Source organism: Lissotriton helveticus, chromosome 6 (assembly GCF_964261635.1).
Source record: "Lissotriton helveticus chromosome 6, aLisHel1.1, whole genome shotgun sequence".
Taxonomy (NCBI): Eukaryota; Metazoa; Chordata; class Amphibia; order Caudata; family Salamandridae; genus Lissotriton; species Lissotriton helveticus.
The window spans coordinates 576,639,228-576,664,114 of record NC_136067.1 but is presented as its reverse complement, the minus strand read 5'-3'; the positions used below and the strand labels follow the sequence as shown (position 1 = coordinate 576,664,114).

Sequence of the window (24,887 nt, the reverse complement as noted above, 5' to 3'; positions counted from 1 at the left end):
ACGCATACATACAGACACCCCCCTCTGCCGCCGCACACATACACACACGCGCGCACACACACGAGCGCACCGAGCCCCCCCTGCCGCCGCACACATACACACACTCGCACACACAAGCGCACCGAGACCCCCCCCCTCCCACCCACAGTAAGGCCCACTTACCGCCACTCCGGACTTCTTCAGCCTCCGCAGGGCTCTGGGAGCCACGCGTCACCACCGCTCCTCTGGCCAGGCACTCCGTGGGCACGGGCTTCAAAAGACGGAAGTCCCGCCCCACAATAGGTTTCGTTTTCTCTGATGTTGAAGTTCCGCCCCACGATAGGTTTCGTTTTCTCTGATGTTGAAGTTCAGGCTCCTCCTGAGACATAGGTTTACACCAGACACGAATGTGCTGAATATGAACAGGAATTTCATCTAATGCTGAAAGGCTGTTAATATGCAGATGGTGCAGAGGTGAAGGGGCTGATTATTTCCGGTAAGGCTCACCCATATCTGGAGTTAAAATTCATCTTAAATTCACTGGCAATGGTGGAACCTAAAAGAACATGCTTATGCACATGAAGAGAGCTCTTTTCTTTTTATTAGATATTTGGGAATTACAGGCCTTCCTCTGCTCGATATCTCTCACTACCATGAGAAAGAGGAGCCCATCATACACCCACAGTGCACAGGAATCTCTCCTGCCAGCCATGATGGACCATACATCATCTGAGATCTGTTTACCAAGGAGTACAGACTGCACACTGTCCTCGAGAGAACAGACTCCACTCTGCACGACAAGGAGCAGGCCTACCACTGCAAATTGCCCACAAGACGACATGCCACTGCTGTACAAAACACCAACATAAGTCACATTTAAAAGCCAGATGGCAGCCATTGTTCCTCAAACCACAAATATGTGGCACATGCAGCACGGGGATTAGTGAAGCGTAGAGTTCATGATCACTCCTGTAAAAAGCACTAAAAAAGCCAATAGGCCTGTTTTGGCTTTTTCAAAGCTTATGTTTGTTTTGTCATTTGTTTTGCAAACTTTAATGTTTGATTAGCCTGGACAATTTCTCTATCTAAGAAAAAAGAAAAAAAAAACACTGGCTAAAAGCCAAAATACTTGTTGGTCTCCAAAAGCATAGACTGCTGGTGTAGTCCCTGGCACTAAAGGGAACTCCTTTGTGTGTGGTTGTGAGCCTTGTAAAAGGGCAGAATGCTGTCACTCACAGTGAAGTTAGCCAGTGACTGAAGTAGAGTAGTCAACTGCCCCATGCTGCATGCTGTAGTGGGAGGCAAAAAAGGGAATGACATAATAACAGACCAATGGATAAAGAGGACTGGCTGAAAACCCAGATACATATATTACACATATAATTTAAAAAAAATCTAAAGGTCTTGATTTGCACCAGCCATAACAACACTGGTGCAACAACAGCGACAACAGAATCCTTCTTAACTTTTGAAAAATGCAGTTCTTAAAGTCTTTGGACTGATGAGTCTTGCTAGTGTCAAAAAGTGACTCCCTGGCTATTCCTTATTGTTGTGCTTAAATTCCAATGGGCCACTCAGCCTTTTATCCTTCTGAGGTCGATAACATGAGAACCAATGTGTTAGGAAAAGCGAAACATCTGTTATATGCAAACAGTGCAAAGAGACCCCTCGGGTGAGTGTGCGCCCTACACATATGCCTGTTAGGGTATGTGATATAATGAGGTGTGTGACTTGAGGAAAAGACTGCGCAGTATACACCGATATCAACCATTTTCATGACGCGCCACCAAATCCTGCAAAACCAGCCCGAAGAACTGACTGACAAATTATATATGCCTTAAAAACCTTAGGTTACGCTCCTGATGCCAACCCCTAAGGAAATATTTTATTTTTTTGCCAGCAAGATGATGTACATTACAGCCCTTAGCTGGGTGAGGGGTGTGAAGGTGGAAACACATAATAATCATAAGGAGAGGCTGTTGCAGCCTCCTGCTGCCAGGAGGACACGAATCTCAAATGTTTACCTTTTTTATTTATCCTTATGCACACGCAGCTAATAGTCTTCCAAATCCTGATGGAGGCTGTGAGAGCAGGTGTTTGGGGACTGACCTGAACTAAACAAGCCGGAGAGAGGGTAGGGTAGAGTGCCAAGGGAGGCAGACAGAAAGTTCTCCTGCCCAGCAAAAGCCTATGCTACCTTCCTTGCAGCATCCCGGCCTTAGTGACATTGTTAATTATTTTAAAAATCTACTTAAAACGAGCATATTGCTTTGCACGCCCCACCAGCCCCTCTAATATCTGTATTGAACACCTTCGTGTGGTGGGATTAGTGATGAAATAGCTTTCTTGCCAAATTTCAGCAATAAGAAATTACTGAACAAGCATTGATAAAGCCAATAGGACTTGCCTGACCGACTAGGTTTGTCAATTTGTTTTAATTTGGATTGCTGCTGCACGTTTTTAATGAACTACTCTTTATGAAGTTGTGACGTAATAAATTATCCCAGCAGTATGCACTATTGCTTAGAATATTATCAAGTCGGGACAATTTTAGAGCAGATGTTTCTAAACTGCTTTGAAAAAACCTCTAAAGTTGTGTACTTTACGTACATTTTTGGAGACTCGATTGGCTGGAAGAAGGGTTGTGCAGTTTGTAAGTAACACAGATATAATGTTCAGTAACCATTGCACACTAGGCACCCACCCTTTTCCTCTCCAGTGAGGCATTTTAATTGCTCTCCTTCAACTTGTGTATCTGATGCTTACAGTGGTTTAATCATTTTGTTATTCCATGGCCATTTCCCTTGTGTGGCATGATTTCAGAACCTGTTTAGCCTTATACATCTGTCAGCATCATTTGTATGAAGGGGGCCGAGGGATGGCTAACTTCTATCTGTACTATTTAGCATCCACGATTAGTTTAGTGGAGGGTGGGTGGAACCCATCTTCCTGGTGGGAACGAGGTGCATCATCAGAGCTGTGTGAATAATAACTGTGTCAGCCCCGTGCGTGAGGTGCATCATCAGAGCTGTGTGAATAATAACTGCTGTGAGCCCGTGCGTGAGGTGCATCATCAGAGCTGTGTGAATAATAACAGCTGTGAGCCCGTGCGTGAGGTGCATCATCAGAGCTGTGTGAATAATAACTGCGTCAGCCCGTGCCTGAGGTGCATCATCAGAGCTGTGTGAATAATAACAGCGTCAGCCCCGTGCGTGAGGTGCATCATCAGAGCTGTGTGAATAATAACAGCTGTCAGCCCGTGCGTGAGGTACATCATCAAAGCTGTGTGAATAATAACTGTCAGCCCCGTGCCTGAGGTGCATCATCAGACTGTGTGAATAATAACAGCTGTGAGCCCATGCGTGAGGTGCATCATCAAAGCTGTGTGAATAATAACAGCTGTGAGTCCGTGCCTGAGGTGCATCATCAGAGCTGTGTGAATAATAACTGTTGTGAGCCCCGTGCTGAGGTGCATCATCAGAGCTGTGTGAATAATAACAGCTGTGAGCCCGTGCATGAGCATCATCAGAGCTGTGTGAATAATAACAGCTGTGAACCCGTGCCTGAGGTGCATCATCAGAGCTGTGTAAATAAAAACTGTGTGAGCCCCGTGCGTGAGGTGCATCATCAGAGCTGTGTGAATAACAACTGTAACCCCGTGCGTGAGGTGCATCATCAGAGCTATGTGAATAATAACAGCTGTGAGCCCGTGCCTGAGGTGCATCATCAGAGCTGTGTGAATAATAACTGCGTCCGCCCCGTGCGTGAGGTGCATCATCAGAGCTGTGTGAATAATAACAGCTGTGAGCCCGTGCCTGAGGTGCATCATCAGAGCTGTGTAAATAATAACAGCTGTGAGCCCATGCCTGAGGTGCATCATCAGAGCTGTGTGAATAATAACTGCGTCAGCCCCGTGCGTGAGGTGCATCATCCACATTGCTCAGGTCATCCAAATTCCTGCACTCTCTACCGCACTGCTTTCAAGAACAGCATACCCTTGCACACACTCTCACTGCTCACCAATTCAAAGTTTGCTAAAAAATGTATGCAACGCATTGTCATACACAATGCCAATAACTCAAACTTTAATGCTGCGAGACCTATTGCATTGTAAATGCTTGTTCTTCTTCTGTATCCACCTCCTCTTTTCCAGTCACTGCCCTTGTGTAGGTATTTAAGTATGGAGGTCGAGAGTTATAATAAGTGGTCATCTCTGCCAATCCAAAGATATTCCAAATAAAGTCTTGAACCCTGGTAGGATTTTGCTAGGATCAGCTCGAGTCTAACCCAACCCTCTGTACAGCTTGTTTTCAAGATGGCAGAATCAAGAATTAGTCTGCAAGAGCGCTTCCTGCGGCTTACCTCAGCCCCTAACTGATACTGCAAAACTGCTTTCATTCCTCCAGGACTTCAGTGGGAACCTCTGGTGTGTATGGAGCGGGAGGTTTCCCCTGGGAGAGGAGCATGCCCTGGCTTGTGTGTAATGTCAGTTAACCACTACTTGCAGGCCAGTGGAACCATTAACCTGACTAAGCAGTGTGATTTCGAGCCAGACCCTTCTCAGGATATTATTGAAAACCCAAAGTTCATGAAGGAGATCAAATATGACTAAATGAATATTTATTTGTGTCTAGGAACATTCTAAACGCAGGTAAAGTTATGTTAATCTTTCCTCTATATTGAGCCTATCGAAATTGTATATTTTACACAGTATTTACCCAGAGTGTAAACAGAGTGAATTACTACAGGTTTACTGTCAGAATACGGGATATTTTCTTTTGGATGTCTGCTCAGTGAATGAGACTCAAATAGAGAGCTCACCCCACCCCACAGGTCCATATAACAGAGGAATATAATTAAAATATTCTGTTGGAATATGCTATATCACTCCAGAAATGTGCAATAATGCAAACCCTCATCTAAACAAATGAAGCACTGATGAACTCGATTCCAAAATATATTGATTGAACTTTACAGCAACTGAGGTCTCCTATCAGTGTTGATCTGTGTGTATGTGCGCAGTTCAGAGCATTTGTACAGTTAGGACAATAAACTTCAGTGTTGCATCCCTCACTATCACATCCTTTTTTTGTTTCAGATTATTTGGGGCATATTTTTTATCCTTGTGGCACTACTGTTCATAGTTTCTCTCTTCCTGTCAAAGTAAGTACAATGTATTGTGAATTTATAAAGCATTGCCACAAACCACGTTTAACACTTTTTCTTTGTGAAAAAACAGTACTGTGATATCAGACTGAATATTATTTGATTATTGTTCTGAGAAGGTAGTCATCTTTTGTCATTTTCTGCAATTTAATAATCATAATCATACATTCTGTGCTATAGCCTGGTAACAAAATACATTTCACTGTATCTTCTTTCATAGAATGGTATACCAATATGTGTTGAACTGTACGATAATCTTTTGTGCTATTGTCCTACATTAACTGAACCATTTATATTTGTTCTTATGACATGATTTCAAACTTTATTTATTGTAGTTGGAAACCTTGTAAACATACTTTAAAACCATAGCCATATTTTAATAATCCTATTTATTATTTGTGTTGTTATCTTAAACAGCTTTTATGAATCTGCAAGGAATTAGAGTGATAGTAGAGTCTGTTTGACACCTTCTGGTGTTCTTCCAGTCAACATGTAGTGACCGAACTGAATATTGAAGCATTTCCTGTTATTAAAGTGAATAGTTGTTGCTCTAAATAGTTCCATATTGTGGTAATTATCTTGTTAGGAAAATGTCCTTCTTATTGTTTAATCTAATTGAAGTATGTATATCGTGTCTTTACTCACCTTCTCTTTTTAGAGCGAATCATATTAAGTTGTTTTTGTTGCCTTTACGTTCCCTTATGTTTGTTAATTGCAAAACGTTTTTTAATAAGGCCAGTGGAAGATCTGAATGGTAGGAGACAGACTATGTATTTGAAGTGTAGGGATAGTCGTTGCCTCCTGCTCTAGTCTTTCAGAGAGGTGCTACCCCCAACAGGTTGAGAGTGGCCGATTGAGGAAGCGTCTTCTTCTTTTGCCTTTGTTCTACTTCTCCTTGACAGAAAGCTCCGACCCCTCTTTCCTGCTGAAACTAGAGAACAAATACTTTGGCTTGAACAGTATGGGAGAAACACACAAAACTCAAGAACTACCTGCCACAGGTCCCAGAGCTGGACCTGTGGTTTACAGAACCTCTGTCTGTAAACTTGGATGGAGCAGAGTCCTCCAGTCATTGTAGCAGTATTTCTAATTTTATCCATAAAAATGGAGACCAGGGAAGACATCAGAGCTGCAAGGTTGGGATGGCTGACTGCAAACTACCCGCCAGGTTCAGGAGCATAAACCTGGAACCTCTGCACCCTAGTAGCATAAGATGCCTTGAACATCGTGTGTGATGGAGCCCACTAATTGTTGGGGAAGGATACCATGTATATAAGAAAGGCTACTTAAAAGAAGAGAGCATCAAGACCTGCACTTGCAGAATTCGACTTTGTAGCCAGCCAAGCGCAATGATGCCTTGGTGAAAAAAACTTGTAATCAAGTTTGGAGCTTTTATCTCATATGGGGAAAGCACATGTGATAGTTCTGCACTACAAGGGAATGGCAACTGCATGGCACTTATTAGCCTTGATAGTCTGACCTGCCTTTTGGAAAGTCTAAAGAGATGGCGTTCTGAGCTTCTATGGAAGACAACTATATCATCCAGGTAAGGGCACTTGAGCATCCTAGCCAGGTCTTGGTTCACCAGCCACTGAAAGGTGGCAGGGACATTTTTCAGACCATAGGGCATTAACTTAAATTTATTTTTGAAATGTATACAGCGCACTGTTACCCGTAGGTGTCCTGGCGCTAAGTAATGCTCCAAGCAGAGACCATATAGAGATTAGAGAGTAAACAGCCAAGTCTTAAGTCTTAACTTAAATTGGAAGTGGCCCTCTGGTGTGGAAAAGGCTGAGCTCACAAAACCTCTTTAGTGTCTTCTTTGCGGCACAGAACTACCCTGGGAAAGGATTCATCATTTCCTCGACAGATGGCAAGCCATTACGTCAAACAAGTGGATCCTCCAATTTGTCAATTGGGGTTATTCCCTCCTATTTCTTTCTACCCAACTGCACCTTCCACCACCATCAGAACAACTGACTGAGGGCTGTTAGTTCTGGCATCTTTGGCGTGGTTTCCCCTGTCTTTTTGCCTCTACCTGCTGTATTTTTGATGCTGTGCTGGATTTTGTTTTTGCTGGTTTAGGTGCTTTGGGCACTTTACCACTGCTGATCAGTGTCAAAGTGCAAGTGCTCCCTGTATAAATTATGATGGTAATTAGTTATCCATGATTGGCATATTTGTCTCACCCAGAAGTCCCTAGTAAAGTGCACTAAGTGTGCCAGGGCTCGTGATACAAATGCTACTAGTGGGCCTGCAGCACTGATTGTGCCACCCACATGAGTAGCCCTAAAATGGTGTCTCAGGCCTGCCACTGCAGTGCCTGTGTGTGAAGTCTGTGAACTGTCATGTCCTCGTGGTCAGTGTTCCCACTGACCGGGCCTATCCCTTCCCTTTCTGTACACATTGGTCACCGCTATGGAAGGCCCAAGGTACCCGCTTGGGCAGGGTGCAGTGTATGTGAAAGGTAGAGCATGTACTAGTGCAAGTGACATGCTCTGGTATTGAATGACAGCCATTTTCTTTTTTTACTATTGTAAGGCTACCGTGCCCATAGGCTATCATGGGGAATGCTGGCTACAGTGGCTACCAGCATATCTTCCCATAGGAGCAAGGTAGGACATAAAAGTCTGGTATCCCTGAACTCAGATTTTAATAACACATCTTTTAGGAAAGGTTGTTTTTAAATCCTGTGTTTGAGAACAGCACTTTTAGAAAGTGGCTGTTCTCTTGTCTGACCTTTCTGTGTGCCCTGGCCTGTTTGTGAATTGACTGTCTGGTTTGTGAGTGACAGGGGCTGGGTGGCTCCCAGAGGCTGAGTGGGCCATCCCTGGGCTGAATAGCTCCATCTGCATCTAGAGTGGTGGGAGGGGGTAGCACCTGGGCCTGAATAGGGCTGTGCCTGCCTTCCACAATGCTGGCTCCACCTCCTGCTGGGCGGCTGACGACCCTGCCCCTCTCTCTGAAAGGAAAGGAGAGGCCAGGAAAACAAAGTGCTCAAGGAACACCCAGAACTGGTTCAGACCGGGCTCAGAGCCCTCCTGCACAAAGGGAACAAAGACTTTTAGGGGCATAAGTACAGGACCCCTGACTACAGAAAATTAGATCATCCTGGAATCAAAAAGGAACCTCTGTCAAGGAGAAAGATGAAACTAAAGAAGGAAGACTGTCCTGCTGTTGCTCTGCTGGACTGACCTGCAGTTGCTTTGCCGCCAAGGAGAGGGAAAGGACTTTGCTTTGTGCTGTGTCCCCTTGCTTGAAGGAATCTCCAAGGGCCGGAGAAGAGCTGGCTCCCTGTTAAGAAGACCCAGGAACAAAAGGGCTACCCTGAACTCTGAAGAAAGAGTTCTGTCCTTCCTAGAGTGTTTGGGCCAGTTGTGGTGCATCTGGAAGTTGTACCTGTGTTGGGAAGCTGGAAACCAAGATTTTAAAGACTGTCTGCAAGTTTTAACGCAACGCTTGCTTGCGGAGCGCATATCCGTCAGTGCGAGGAAATTCCTGCCGCTACGAAGGCTGAGATCTTCGCAGCGCCCGTTGCCGCTGCCAGAGTCGTCGCATCCTTCGTTTGCGGAAGCACCAGTCCGGTGCGGGAAGATTACCATCGCTGCGAGTATCGTCTCAGAGGCTGTCGTCACTGGGTGAGATCATCGCACCGCTTGCTTGCGGAACGCATCATTTTGCTGCGAGAATCGTCGCAGAGCCATCACATCGAAGGGCCGTGAGAGGAGAAGATCGCCGCTGAGCCTTGCACCGTCGCTGCACCGGAGATCGTCGCCGCCCCAAAGATCGTCGCATAGTGCCTTTTGTGAGCTGCTTCCACCGACACCTGTGCACCGTAATCCACGCAAGGTATCACACCCCTCTCCATACAGACCGGAGTCATCGCAACACGCCCGCTCCGCCCAGCGGGGTTGTCGCATCACCTCCCCAGGGTCTCAGGAGTGGCGTATCGCTTGCTTTTCACCGCTACAGCTTTCACTTGGAACTTTTGTCGCATCTAAAGGTACTGTTGGCTAAAACGTGACGCAACTGTGGATTATTTTAACGCAATCTTAAGAACACTTTTGAAACCATATTCTTGAACTGTGTATGTTGGATTTTTGTCGTTTTGGTCTTGTGTAGTTTAGCTTAAATACCTTTATTTTTCTAAACAGTTGTGGAATCAGTTTGTGGTGTTTTCACTGTGTTACTGTGAGTGCTTGAGAGCATTGCACTTGAACACTTCGGCCAATGTGCGGTTTAATTTGGTAGGGGGCACTACAGAATCTTTCCCCTGCAATAGTGGGGTTAGACAGGGATGTATCCTTGCCCCCTTTTTGTTCTCTCTATATATAAATAACCTAGACCAGGTGTTAAGTAAATTAAAGGTGGATTACCCAAGAGTAGGAACTCGATCCGTCCCGGGGCTGTTGTACGCGGACGACGTAGTAATACTAGCTCGCACCCCCAAGGGACTCCAGTGTCTGATAGATGAGTTTGTTAGTTTTATGGACACCCTAGATCTATCGGCCAACCTTTCTAAGTCCTTTGTCATGTTGGCAGGTACCAAACCATGCAAGAAGTTTTCCTACAAGATAGGTGCACACAAAATAGGACAGGTTCAAACCTTTACCTACCTTAGCCTGCTATTTGATGGATTTTTAAATTTTAAAACATTAATTGTAGAGCGATGTACTACATTAGTGGCCTCGACCGGTGCCATAATGAACTATGGGCGTAGGCTGGGGAGATGGTCACCAGAGCAAATAATGAATCTGTACAGTTCAGTATGCTGCTCAAAAGTGACTTATGGGTCAGAAGTTTGGGGTTTTGTAAATGTTCTCCACTACAGGTGGAGGAGAATAAATATTTGAGGAAGGTGCTCAAAACCCCAAAAAGTACCTCGGCCCTGGTCGCCCACGAGGAACTGGGCAGGCCCTATATTGAGGATCTGGTTACGGTTAGACCCCTTATGGCCTGGATAAAGATGTGGACAAATGCTGAGGCTGACCTGAGCAGGAAAATCATTAGAGACTGTCTGGGTAGGGACAAGGGAATGAGAATCCCATGGTTAATGTATGTAAAAACATCCCTTGAAGGAATTGGCTGTGAGGATCTCTTCACAAACCCAGCGGAAATGGTCCCTCAAGACAAATCCCGAGTTAAGAGAATATTCTTGGAGCAGGTAGCCTCACGCAGGGCAGTACTGGGAGGAGGTAAACCCACAGTCCGCGCGCATAGTCTGGTCAAACCAGGGGAGGGCATGGAACCTTATCTCGCTCTTATGCCTAATGCACAGGATAGATTTTTAATTACCTGTTTTAGGCTCAACCTTTTACACCACCTACTGGCTGACCCGCCAGGTTTTACTCTAACCGTTGAGCAGAAGGGTGCCTGCGACTGCGACAACCGGTCTCCGCAGGACCCCCTTCATTTTGTATTATTATGTCCATTTTATGTATTACCTAGGCGTAGATTTTTAGTAGGTATTTTAAAACAGGCAAAGTGTTGACAAGCTCAGGTTGCCCTATTATTCTTGCAAAGGGCCAATGATCCCCTGACGTTGTTTTGTGTTATGAATTTCATTAAGGTTGCTTTAAGGCTGAGGAATACAAGAGGGTTGTGCTGATTGAATTTCTTGTTAATCACTTTTTAATCACTTTTTAAACTTTACTCTTCAGTGGGCATGTGATGTTTATGAATTGTATTTTTTATTGTCCCTTTTATTGTGTAATTATGAACTTTTATGGTGTTTTTTAAATACCGAATAAAGGATTATTGGAATTTATTACTGAGTGTTGGTACAAATACTTTACACATTGCCTTTGATAAGCCTGACTGTTTGTGCCAGGCTACCAAGGGGGTGAGCAGGGGTTATCTAAAGAGTGGTTCCTCCTTACCCTGTCTAGAAGCAAGGGTCCCTATTTGGACAGTGGTACCTACCTCTGCCAACTAGAGACCCCTAGTTTTAACAAGGGCCACGTGTTGATTTGCAACAGCAAGTACAGGCCCTTCTGACCAAAAGGGCCATCAAGAGGTTTCTGGCCTTGGAAGTAGGGGAATTGGTTGTTACTCCTAATCACTGTTCCCAGTAACCTGCGCGGGTGAGCGCGCGCGCACAGAAGTCACCCTAAGCGCGCAGTGTGCTATATTTAGTGCGCACTCCCGAGCGGCGCGAAAAACTGCTATTTCCTCCTTGGTGAGACACGACTTTTAGAGTGCACAGCTGCGGGGTTTAAATTAGTGTTTGCGCTAATTACTGCGCACACCAGCAACTGTGCACTGATAGAAAAGTAATGCAGATTGCCGAATATAAGGCAAACAGCAGCTGCTTTCACGCAACACTGTCCAGTAGCTCCGCACCCGGAACAGAACGATCTTCCTCGTGGTATAGATAAGATCAACATTTTAAAAACACATTTCTTTAGTTAAGAACTTCGGAAATGAGTTCTGAGTGTTCGTTCACAAAATAGCCGACTGCAGCTCACACGGACAGGAAAAGTAACAACCCTTCTTACATACAGTAAGAAAAAGGTTCATCATAATCAACTCTAACAAAAAACATATGGCTGTATAACACTACAAAATAGCAATCTAAAGATGCACAGGCAGACACATTCTTCACAATAAAGCATTCTCAGTAGATACTGAGTGACTCACTGCTTTAAAATCTGCATAGTCGAAATCTGCAACCAATCACATTAAGCCTGCCTTTTCCTGACACACACAAATTCCCTGCTCTCTGCTCCCGAAACTGACAGAGGACTACAGTGTGAAAGTTAAAGTTCAAACAGCTAAATAGTGCGTAGCCATAGTTCTGTTTCGGGCTTTGGCTCCCAGCAACAAACACATTTTTACTTATTGAAAAATTAAGAGAACCAGTTGGTAAACTCACAGCAAAGACAATCTAGCGTTACTTTCACAGTTTTCTGCACTGCAGTAAATGAGCACTATTACCGTTTCAAGATGGGTATACATAGTCAGACTCATAGCTGCCAAGGTTTCAGATTGCCATGTGTGACATTTTTAAAATTTCTGTGAAATTATGAATGACATTCCAATGACTAAGAGTGACACTTTCTCTCGAGCAAAAATCATCCAATGAAGATTAGGGAAACTTCTAAATATAAGAAATTACAAACATTTGAGCAACAAGAAACTCCCCCTGCCTCCCTCACCCCCCATCCCCCCCGTCCCTGCCTGGGCCCCAGTGCAGAGAGAGCAGCGAGAGCAGCGAGAGATAGCCTGGCTGGTAAAACAGTCATGCACTGACCCGTAGTCTGGAAAGATAAACCCAGTTAGTCAGGGCGCCCATGATAAGGATGAGAAGACAGAGCATCCCTGCGGCCGGGCCTGCAGATTTACTGTGATTAAATTAGATCTGCAAATAAACCAGGCTCATTCAGAAGGATGATGAGACAGAGCAGCCCTGCCTGCAGATTTTAAACTAAATTGATTGTGTGTGACTAAAATAATTTATCAGAGATCAGACTGTGCGTGCCCCTCCGCGGCGGCGCCAACACAAGCACTAATTATTAAACTGTGCATAGCCGCCAAGGTTTCAGATTGCTATGTGACATTTTCATAATTTCAGTGTAATTATGAGTGCCATACAGTGACTAGGAGTGACACTTTCTTGTGTGCAAAATCAAGCCTGTAGTGATAAATGAATACAAAATTGCTATTGAACTAAAACAACTTGTGACAAGTGCACTACAGCTGCAGGGATGGCCTTGCACCCGAGCGGTGATTCACACAGCAAAGCTCTCGGCTCCTCGGGCCAGCTCTGCTCCCTGAAAGTGTTGCAGGGCTTCTTGATAGTGCTGGTGCTGTAATCTGACAGACAGCCTTTCTGTTGTAGTATCTCTCTTCCATGGGTCACGTTAGGGGTGCAATAAAAGCCTGTCCTCCAAAGTGTGAGAAACACACATGACTGGAGGGCTTCACTGGTAAGTGTGAAGTTCAGATCCATCTGGCCTGCCAAATATGTCCAGATGGGTTGGGGGAGGCTGCAGTTAGAGAAAACATCCTGCGCCAATACCAAAAACTCAACATCACAGTACAGCACAGACCAGTGTAAGTGTTGTGCACGAAACCAACCAGGGAGGTGACAAGGGAAAAAAAATTAAAAGTAAGATGTTTTTATGTAAATGCACCCACTGGTGAAAAGTGACAATATGCCAAAACCAGCTGCATTACTATTGATTGCATAGGCCTAGTAATGCATCTCGTTTTTAAATCGTCACACAGCTAAAGTTTACTCACAGTCACCAGTCAATGCTACAAATGTCCCAAAAATACATTGTTTACTGAAACAATCAAAAACCTCGCAAAAAAAATAATAAATTGTAAAGCAGGCATATTTATGGCTTGCCTGAATGGAAAGCAGAGTTCAAACAGCTAATAATACTGTATGTGTGCTGTCGGCACATGGTTTTGGCCAGTGTAACATGTAACTGGCAGCCAGCCCCTCGCTAACAATCCCACTGCCCTGTTCTCTCAGTCTCTCCTCGGGATCAGACTGTTAATTGGGGATCAGACTGTTAATTGGAGTGCGGCCAGGCGGTGCAAAGTGTCACAGTGCTGCAACTCGCACTCTCCACAGGTCTCCCGGGGCTGGGTCTCTGCCGCCTTGAGATTCTACAGTCTGTCTCCTGGCCACAGCTAGCCCTGGTAGCAGCTGGGCTCAGCTCTGGCCCAAACATCAAGCGAGCAGGGCGACGACTGCTGTGATCCAGAGCGGGCGGCTTCCCCTTGTATGCTGCATTAAAGTAGGCGTCCGTCCCAGGCCTTGTGACTGGGGAAGCGGGCACACCTTAGACTGCTGTCCAGGCATACGGGGCAACAGGAAGGGGAGGCTCACTCACTCAGGTCGATGCTGTGCCCGTCCCGCCTGTCCAACGGCCGCCGAGGTTAAGTATATTATAATAAAGTATTGCCTCGCCCTCCTACGCAGGCAGTCAGCAGCACAACAGCGCCACAGAGCTGCCCGTAATGCAACTGCTGAGGGCAGGCCCCACCCGAGTCTGCGGCCAGATTGTAACATTGTAGCACAGCACTAGTGAGAGCACGTTCTTTAACTATTTAGTGTTACTGAACCTGGCAAGTCAAAGTAAAGTCTGCTGTGGCCCGGGCCGGGCGCACTGCACACAGGTGTCTACTTGGAGACTACTTTTGAAAAAGGGTGGAGATATTCTTGTTAATTAACAAGGATGCATCACCTAAAACTTCCAGCGGTTTAAGTGTTTGAGAAGGCGGAGGTGTATCATTGAATTCAACTGGACAACATTCACACTGCTTTGCTTCATGACTGAAAATAAGGTTTAGGTCTAACTGATATTAAGACAGATGGTTCATGGTTATACAATACCTACTTTTTGTGTATCAGGGCATTACTGCAGACGTATAAAGTTACTTGACCTATTAAGAGCTATGGACTGTGACAGGGTGCAAGAGGAACCCTATAAACATTGAATAGTATGGGGAAGAGATCAGAGCATAGGATCCAAATAGTAAAAAGACTTTAATCAGATGGGTAATATCTTCGGGCAGTATTCTTCTTGATCAGTTATGCAAGGAAGACATGCACGTGAAACCTGATGCGTTCAGAATTGTTATAATATGTTCAGTATCCCTTGGTTGAGTCACAACCCCCTAGGAATTCTAAATGACATAGCCTCATTCCATATCCATGGTTACCTTCACTCAGCAGATTTAAACAAACATAAGCATTTAAAAAGCCAACCACCCACCTGTAAATATATCTATCTTAAATACTCCCCTATGTAAGCAGGTAGGATAGCTCTGCTTCCAGACCTTCTAAGAGACAACTCTGGGGCACCAAAGTCCACTAAACCTTTGTGGATTCCATCATTACTGCACCCTGAGGACTACTACATATTTTTCCTCGACAAACTTTCATCCAGGGCCACAGACAGAAAACAATGCACATCTTCTGAGCTAAGCTTTGAGCCCCGGCACTTATTGTTTTACAAATTAAGCACTGTATCCCGCAGTAATTGGCAATAGTAGAAATTGCCAAATGAAGATGAACGCTGTAGGCAACAGCAAAAATATTCCATTCCACAACTTATTGTGTATATGTAATCTTGTGTAGGCTCTCAACATTTACCCTCCCAATGAACAGTGCTCCAGTTAATAATCTTTAGTAAAATCTTATGATGGCACCACCGTTGGAGTCTTGTGCTTTTGTAAACCTAAAGTGTACTTGCCTGTGTAACCAATTCATGTCATGACGGGTGTATCCAAATTGCAAATCTGCCTTAAGACCCTTAACGTGGCACTGTATGTGTGGAAATGCACCATCTTTTCAAGCAAAGGTTTGGAGGGATATTTGGCGCTGCACACACGCACGGTCTGGTTCCTGGCGCACATAGTCATGGCTGCAGCGCACAGAGACCCTACACTGCCGCACACAGAGGAAAAAAATTAGAGGGAACATTGCTCCTAATACTCCCTTTTTACAGAAAAGGATGAAGGCCTAAGTCCTATTATAGATCTTCCCCCTTTAAACACCTTCCTGCAGAAGGACACATTTAAGATGCTCATGCTGGCCCAGTTTCTGTCTGCCCTAGATGCTGGAGACAGGATGGTGGCATTGGACTTTCTAGACTCTTATTTCCATACTCATGTTCTGTATACCCTCTGGTGTTGTCAGTGGTTCACAATGGGCATGGGGAATTTTCAGTATGCAGTGCTCCCTGTTGGCCTCAACAGCGTCCCTCAGGTGTTCACAAAATTAATGGTGGTGGTAGCAGCACACTTTAGAATGTCAGGGGCCTTCCCCCTATCTTTTTTGTATATTTCTTTTTATTAAAACAAGGCATCAACGAAATACAGCAGTGCATATTACAGAAGAGGGTCGCTCACAAATGCAATATATAGTACAAAAACATTGGCGATGGGGGGGGAAGGGAGCACGGAGTACAAATGACAGGTAGATTCATAGGTAAGGGTCATGGGGAAAGAGGAGTGTCAAGTTCAACAGTTGCAGGTGGTGTACAAATATTCCCTCTATATTGGTTCCAAGGACCCCAAATACTTTTCCATTTTCGAGGGCAACCCCTAGCCAGGTAGACAGTTTTTTCACGTACATACACCAATCCATACTTTCTTTCCATCCGTCCATCGTAGGTGGCCTTGCAGACCCCCACAGCTGTGCAATATTCCGCTTAGTAATCATGACCCCAAGAGTGACCCATCGAATTTGTGCAGTGTTTAGGTCTGCAGGCTCCCAAATATTTAATAAACATCTCCTAGCTTCTGGTAAGAGCTGTACAACCGTCACTTCCTGCATAACAATATGTATCCTGTTCCAGTAATCCACCATATATCGACATTCCCACAGTATATGGAAAAGCGTTCCCAACTGACCACATCCACGCTTACACAAGCCATCTTCCGAGAACCCCATTATAAACAGACGTGGACCAGTAACATAGACCTTGTGCAAAATTTTTAATTGGACGAGTCTCAATCTCGCTGGAATCGCGACTTCCTTAGGGAAAGAAACCCCGGATTGCCAGTCTTCATCGTCTATTTCAATACCTTCCTGCGTCCACTTGTTCCCTAATTCCACTAATAGATCAGCTCTGTGATTTATAAATTTTTTATAAATGAGAGAGATGGTCCGTTCTGGTAGATGCCCATCCAGTATTCGGTCTTCTAACGGGGATGATTTTGGTATAATCTCCCCCTCGGGGGATATCGACTTCAATGCATGCTGCACCTGCGCATAGCGAAAATATTCCGTCTCATTCAACTCATATTCAGTCTGTAGTTCCACAAACAACTTCATTCTTCCCTTCGCCCCAAACATCGCCCACAGTAGAAATCCCTATCAAGTCCCATCTGTCAAAACCTTTCGTGTTCCACAACCAGCCCAGCCTATCCAAACCAAATAAAGGGGTAGCCAGAGTCAAACGTTTTTTCCATCCCAATGAACAGGTAACATCGTGCCATATACGTACTGCCACTCTAGTCGGGCCCGTTAAACTTTTCTCCACAGATCTAGTATACAGCGCTCTGTTGTAATTACCACCAGGGAGCAGCCATCTATCCATTGCGTAGCCCGGATCCGCATTGGACCCATAGGTTCCATGATTTATAGCTCCCAGCTGAGACGCCCAGTAGTATATTTTAATATCGGGGAGGGCAATTCCCCTGTCGTACCATGGGAGCGTCAGCTTAGCCAGCGCTATACATGACCGACCGTCCCAAAGCAAACTACGCTGCAATCCCTCCACCTCCTGAAAGTAACTAGCTGGTACTACATCCAGAGTGTTTTGAAGGGCATAGAGGAACCGGGGCAAAGACATCATTTTGAACAGGGCCGCTCGTCCCAACAGCGACAGTGGAAGTTTCTTCTAGCCAGCCACGTCGCTTTTCAATCGGGCCAGTGGAGGAAGAAGGTTCTTATCATATCGAATTGCGGGATCGAGTGAAATATAAATCCCAAGATACTTAAATCCGTCCCTAGCTCTCTGTATAGGACAATTACGGGGCAGGACGGGGACCTCTCCGCACAACACGTAAAGATAGGACTTTGTCCAATTTATTTTCAATCCCGAGTTCCTACCATAAGAGGTTAAAACATCGCAGACTACGTTAAGGGACTTCTTGGGAGAAGTCAGATAAAGTAAAATGTCATCGGCATATAAAGAAATCCGATCTTTGAACTGCTGGGACCAACGAATACCCTTTATCGAGGGCTCCCAATGGATCCAAGCCGCCAGGGGCTCTAGAGCCAGCGAGAACAGAAGGGGGGATAGCGGACATCCCTGTCTAGTGCCACGCCCAAGACAAAATGGAGCCGAGACCCAATTGTTCACAACAACTTGGGCCAGAGGTTCGTTATACAGGAGCCGCACCCAGCTAACAAACTCAGGACCAAAACCAAATTTAGCTAAAACAGCCGACAAATATGGCCACTCCACCGTATCGAAAGCCATCGTAGCGTCAAGTGACGCTAGTATGACCGGTTCTCGTAAGGTATGCGCCCTAGCAAGAACTCCGTGCAATCGCCGCAGGTTTAAAGCCGTGTTCCTGTGAGGAATAAATCCAGACTGATCGGGATGTACCAGTTCACTAATAACCTTGATCAACCTATTGGACAACACTTTAGCCAATATCTTAGGTTCCAATTTCAGCAACAAAATCGGCCTGTACGAGGCACAACTAGATCTCGGCTTCCCATCCTTGGGTATAACTACTATTGAGGTCACTCTCTGATCTTGGGGTAGGACCCCATGCTCTCGAGCTTCCAAAAACATATCTCTCAGATACGGGGCAATCCTGTCCGGTCGAAGTTTATACAACTCGATCGGAAGACCATTGGGACCCATTGCTTTCCCAGAATTCAGGGAGCGCACCGCCAAAGCAATCTCATCCACCATAAGCTTACTATCCATGAAGTCGTGGTCCTCCTTAGTCAAACATGGAAGCTGAATATCCCTCAGCAATTGGCATGAGTCTTCCTCCGGTCTATCCGAGACAGAGGTATATACATTACGGAAGTAATCCGCAAAACCATCCACTATCCCTTGTGGATCAGTTATACGATCACCCCCCGCATTCTCAATCTCAGGAACTACCCGATCTGCACCATCCCTCCTGTCCAGTTAAGCAATCAGCTTACCAGCTTTATCCCCTACATCATATAAACACCCCTGTTGTTCTCGGCTCAGGGCCTTCGCACTATCAGTGACCAACGTCCTGTACTCAAGCTGTTTAAGTTGCAAGGCATGTAATTTAGCGCGGTAGTCCCCTGCTCCAGTTCCAATTCAATATTAGCTACGTCCGATTCAACCCCCACCACCTCTTCCTCTGTCTGTTTTTTAACTCCCGAAATCAGAGAGACCGACGAAGAAACCGAACCCTCATTGTCTTGAAAATAGTGTTCCAACGCTTTCAAAAGTTCTTTGCGAACCTTAGGATTACGCAAATACCAGGATTTTATAGGGGCGATCCTACCACCAGTACCCAGGGTCATTTCAAATCCGATCCAGAGTGGCGAGTGATCCGAAATTCCTCTAGCCAGATGTTTCACCTCAACAATATACGACGCCTGGGCAGCCGGTACTAAACTATAATCAATGCGCGAGAGACTACCATGAGCACCGGAGTGGAAAGTATACTGTCGTTGATTAGGATGGAACAATCTCCAGCTATCTATCAAGCCCAGAACCTCTAGAAAATCAGGAAGCCATCTATGTGCCCGTCCCGTGTCACGGGGCGGGGCCCTTTCCATGGTGCCAGAGACTACAGCACCACCCACCCAGAATCAGCAATCCTTTTGGGAGATCTAAAACAAGCTTCCCCAGTTCAGCATAGGTAGTGGTTTGTAGACCCGGGGGGACATAAATCGAAACAAGGGAGAGAGTGTATCCCTCCCAACGTCCTGATACTGCTACATATCGACCCCTATCATCTGCGGTGACGGAGTCAACTACAAACGGAAGAGATTTTCTAAGGAGGATCCCAACCCCTCTCGACCCCGAAGTAAATCCGGCATGCGCCACCAGACGGTAGCCCTTTCTATGCATCGCTTTACAAGCATTTCCCACCAAATGAGTCTCCTGAAGTAGAACTACATCCGGAGAGTGCCTTTTGAGGAATTGTAGAACCACACTACGTTTAATTTTATCCCCCAGCCCATTCACATTCCAACTCAATACTCGCAGCCCCCTACCCCCATCAAAAAACATAAAAAAGGCCCAACCCTCCTCCAGTCCTCGCACCATCATTAAGCAATTCTGGTATACAATGCCTTGGAAAAACACAAAAACAAAGCAAAAAATCAACACCCCGCTTACACCCCCCCCATTAAACTAACAGTTACGCCACCTCCCACCCTGCACCCCTGCTCACGACTATCCAGCCACCCGCAGTGTGCCTGTCGCCCAAACATCTAAACTACACTACAAAAAAGCTAAATATGAGGAGGAAAGTGACCCACGGACAACCCGTTAACCCTCCTAAATTACTGTGTCAGAACATGATATTATAAAGAGTAGAACCATCGTCTGTTCCCCACGTTTCAGAGTTCTCACGGCAACAGTACTTATTCTTGTTCCTGCGCACCCCCTCCTTCATCTCCACTCTGTCTGCGAGGTTCCCCTTGAGCAATTAGCGTGTCCAACCAGTCTGCCGCTATTTCGGGCTGATAAAAAAAATAGACCTTCTCGCCATGTTCAATTCTCAGCTTGGCTGGGTACATCATAGCGTATTTGAGTCCCTTATCGCGAAGCTTCCGTTTAACCCCCATGAAGCTCATTCTCTGCTTCTGGACTGCTTGTGTGAAGTCCGGAAAAAAACTGATGGATGAGTTTTCGTTTTGTAAAGGGCCTTTAGATCTAGAGGCCTGGAGGATCGCATCTCTGTCCCTGAAATTAAATATTTTCGCTATCAAAGGTCGAGGCGGCACACCAACACGAGGCCTACCTCCGGGAATCCTGTGCCCTCTTTCAACAGTAAAGAAATTACCGAGACCCTTGGGCAGAAGATGCTTTCGTACCAACTCTTCAACAAAGAGGTCCGCAGACTACCCCTCTGCTTTTTCCGGTACACCAATAATACGCACATTGTTTCTCCGGGCTCGCCCTTCAAAATCCTCCAGTCTACGGAGAGCCAGGTCATTCGAGGCCGTCACATTCCGGACTTCTGTTTGCAATTCCGTGACATCAGTCGTAAGACCAGCAGTCTTTATCTCCAGAGATTTCACCCTCTCACTAGTTTTCGTGAGGTCTGCCCGAATCGGATTCACTTCAGTAGATACAGTGTCCAACTTATGCGCAAGAGTCTCCATCTTTGGTCCGAGAGTGGAGTTGACACCATCAATGGCGGTCATAACATCTTGCAACGTCAGCTCCGGTTCCAGGACAGAGGTGTCTTTAAGTCCTTCTTGAGATTTGCCCAGTCCAATCGGCGACCCCTTCGACTGAGCATATCGGTCCATGTTATTAGATTGGGTATACCTTCCCCCTCTGACGGCTTTCGATTGTCGTTTATCTCCCTCCGGCTTGGCCGCCATTGTGAGACAAATCAACGTTCACCGTTCAGCTCAGGGGAAATAGCAATCGAAATTCCCAATGTTAAGACCAGCAACACGCCCTTTGTTGTCAAATCTTATGAAAGTACGTTAGCCTCTCGTGGCTATGTAATATTCAGTAATCGGCTTGGCCAAGCAATCAGCCAAAACTCTTCAAACGCCAATCCAGAGGGCAGCCGTCTGTTGCAGCTTCATCAGGGCAAGGCACAATTGTCGCCGATAAGGGTCTAAAATGATCTGGAGTGGGCCCAAGTGCGTCTCAGGCGAAATCGAAAGTGAAACCAAGAGGAGAAGCGGAGCCAAGCCAGTCACTTCCGGTGCCAAAAGCCGATGCTGTTGCATTACCACTCGGGCACAGTGCCAGCTAAATAACCGGTCGTCCGAGGGGAACAGGCCTCAAACTTTGCGATCCTGTAACTCCGGTTTCCGGGGAACGTTCGAGACTCGGTTTTCAGCTTTCGAGTCTCCTTCCGTTCCTCTGCAAGAAGCACTCCACAGTAGTCAGGATAAATGACAGGATATATTCGGGGGGCTACGAGGGTCTCGGGAGCCCTAAGCTCACGTGGCCATCTTGGATGCGCGTGAAGCTCCTCCCCCTTCCCCCTATCTTGATGACTGACTGTTGAAGGTGGGCTTGGTTGTTCACCACCTCCAGGTGGAAGCGAACCGTCTAACATCGTTGGAGTTCACTATCAATTGGTCAATGTCACACCTGACTCTTTAGCAGATGCTCCTGTTCATCTGAGCTGCTTTGGGTATGGTACAGTTTTTCACTTTTCCACCGTGGCAGAGAGTCTAGACCATTTGCGATATGATCTTGATGTTTCAGCTTCCATCTTGGATCTCGGTGCGGATGACTCTGAGGCTGCTGGGATTGCTGGATCCAGCATCCCACTGTTGAAACATGCCAGCTGGCATATGTAGACTCTGCAGTTGAACCTGAAGTCCTAGAGGGCACAGGACCAGAGGAATTTGCCGAATTGTATCCAGATTTTGGATTTATTCCTGGCTCAGCAAAGACTAGCTTATGGCATAGTTTAAGGCTACTTGTCAGCTGTTGTTTCGTTGTACTGTTGCCAGATCAGCCTCTGTTTAAATCACCTGTTGTGATGAGATTTTTGAAAGGTTTGGAACATTTATACCAACCGAAGCTCTCTGTGATGCCACAGTAGGATTTAAAGTTGGTTCTCACTTTTTTACTGTGTACTCCTTTGAGAAGGTGTACAATTGCTACCATGTTTTGTGACCCTCAAAATGGTCTTTGCCTTTGCCATAATGTCGGCTTGACGTGTGTGGGAGTCTCAGGGTCTTTCTGTCTTCCTTCTTTCCCAATAAGTTGAAGTTAATGACCTAAGCTTCTTTTCTACCAAAAGTGGTCACATAGTTTCACGTCCGACCGGCTGTCGCCCTTCTTGCTTTCTTTGCTCCAACTCATCCCTCAAAATAAGGAGAGAGGCTCCATTGTTTTGTCCCCATGAGACCACTTATTTTATATTGATTGCTCGAAAGAACATCGAGTAAACGATCAGCTCTTTGTTGGGTTTGTTGGTGCAAAGAAGGACAGTCAATAGTACGATGGATTGTGCTCTGCATCAAGATATGCCATGCACTGGCCAGGAAGCAGCCTTTGGAAGGCCCGTGGGTTAATTCCTCCAGAGTCAGAGCTGCTACCACTGTGTTGGCAAGCGGAGTACCTGTCCTGGAGAATTGTCTAGCAGTTACATGGGCTTCTGTACACATGTTCATTAAGCACTACTGCCTTGATAGCCATGTCTGTAGAGATTTGCATTTTCCTTGCTCGGTCCTTCAGGACTTTTTTTTATGAGTCAGTTCACAGACCAACTTCCTTGGGAGCTACTGCTATGATATCTGTTCACAAGGTGAGGAATCTGTAGTTAGAAGTATCCATCAGAAGAACAACTTAGTTACTTTGAGTAACACTTTCTGGTGTATGCTCTCTAACCTCAGTTTCTTCACTGACCCTCTCATCTCCTCTTTATGTGAATTGTACTCTTTGCTTTCCAAAAATGTCCAAATATCGAGATCTGCATACTGGTTATGTAAATCTGCTGATGGACTCTGCATCTGAAGGTGTGGACAGCCTAAAAAAGCAACTGTCTGTTCCCATGGGTGGTGCCTATGTGCGGCTCTGCTTGTCACTTCAAAAGCAGAATGACATTGGTGTGGAGCTACAGAACACCACCTACACACACAGGAGTATTGTTCTAAAACATTTGGTTCTAGTCTGACGCCAGGGGAATATTCCCAAGGTAAATAATCTGTGGTTGTATAGAGTATCCACCAGAAAAAGCATTACCAAAAGTAAGTATCTTGTTCATCTCTACTTTTAGTGATTATAGAAAAAGTCTTTGGGGTCCTAGTGGTGTAGGTTAATAATGAAAAGTATTTGTGGTAGGAATGAATCATTTAATTAAAGTAACATTCTTTTTTTTTTCTGAACAGCCTTGATAAAGCCCTTCATTCATCTGGCATAAATTCTGGCTTCCTGATTCTTGGAACTAATCTCACGAACCCATTAAATATGCTTTTACCAGTTCTTCAGACGGTTAGTTGAAACACTGTGCTGTTTGTGTTTATTCACCTACATCTTGTATCAATAGGTTCAATAATAGTAGAGATCTAAGACTTGAGAAAATAAAATTGTGATTTGTCTTATTGCTAATTATAGAAAATCCAAATACACTGTAAACATGCTCAATGGAGAACATGATATTTATGTCTTACCAATCTTGTTCTGTGCACACAACTGTTTTATAGTAGGGTGTAGCACATGAGTTAAGAAAAATTGGTACATCAAACAGTTGTAGTAAACATTTTTATGATAATTCAGTATTGGATGGCGTAAAAATCAACTCAAAAGCTATCACTTGTTTGCTCTTTACATTTGGGCAAATGCTTATCTGCAGCTCTTGATGTTCTACTCCCGTTCCTCTGTTTTGACCTTCTCTTTATCTTGCTGTCTCTCAATTCTATCTCTTTCTCCTTACTTGGTTCTCTCATTCTTTGTTTCTCCATTCTTATCTCTTTAAGTTTCCCCTCTCCTCTTTTACTCATCTCCTATTTTCTATTCCCTTTGTCTTTCACCCTCTTTTCCAATTTAACCCCATCCTTTACCCTTTTCCCCCTTAATATGCCTGTTTCCTGCTCTTCTTTTCACTGCCTTCTTCTCTCCTTCATTGACTCACCTCCCCTTTTTTCATAATCTGTGACCCTCTTGCCTCCCTCTATTTCCCTTTCTTTATCTTTTCCACCTCTTCACCTCACTGGAGCCAATCCCACACCAGGCACCGCCGAAGGCCTTGTGTGTTGGCTGCCCTCAAGTTTTGGACTCGCAGCCTGGCTGCAGGCCAGGCATTGTGGCCAACCCCACGCTATGCACGATCAATGGCTGTGCGTGACAGGCGTTTAGCTACCTGTGTGGGCTGGATTCAGCCAGTCGCACGCTGCTCATGGCCAGAATCCATGTGATGTGGGGGGTGGCCCCTGAAGGAGGTTGGCATAGTTAAGTATGGTACTAAAATATTTATTCATGTTAAAACACTACTAGAAATTCACTGAAAAAAACAAAATTAAAGTAATGTTATCGAAATGTGAACATGTCAATTTAAACTTAACATCTTAAACTAAAAACAAACACTGAAATTCTCCACATGTAATTATTTCAAGTAACTAT

At 45.3% G+C, this 24,887-nt stretch overlaps 1 protein-coding gene across 1 annotated transcript in view; it reads left to right on the top strand.

Annotated features, from left to right (window-relative positions):
* LMBRD1 (LMBR1 domain containing 1) overlaps positions 1-24,887 on the top strand; it is an 890,221-nt gene that overhangs the window by 477,838 nt on the left and 387,496 nt on the right. Inside the window, exons 10-11 of the mRNA XM_078648011.1 lie at positions 5,078-5,142; positions 23,657-23,759. Of these exons, the coding sequence (XP_078504137.1) occupies positions 5,078-5,142; positions 23,657-23,759 (168 nt within the window). The remainder of the gene's footprint in view (positions 1-5,077; positions 5,143-23,656; positions 23,760-24,887) is intronic.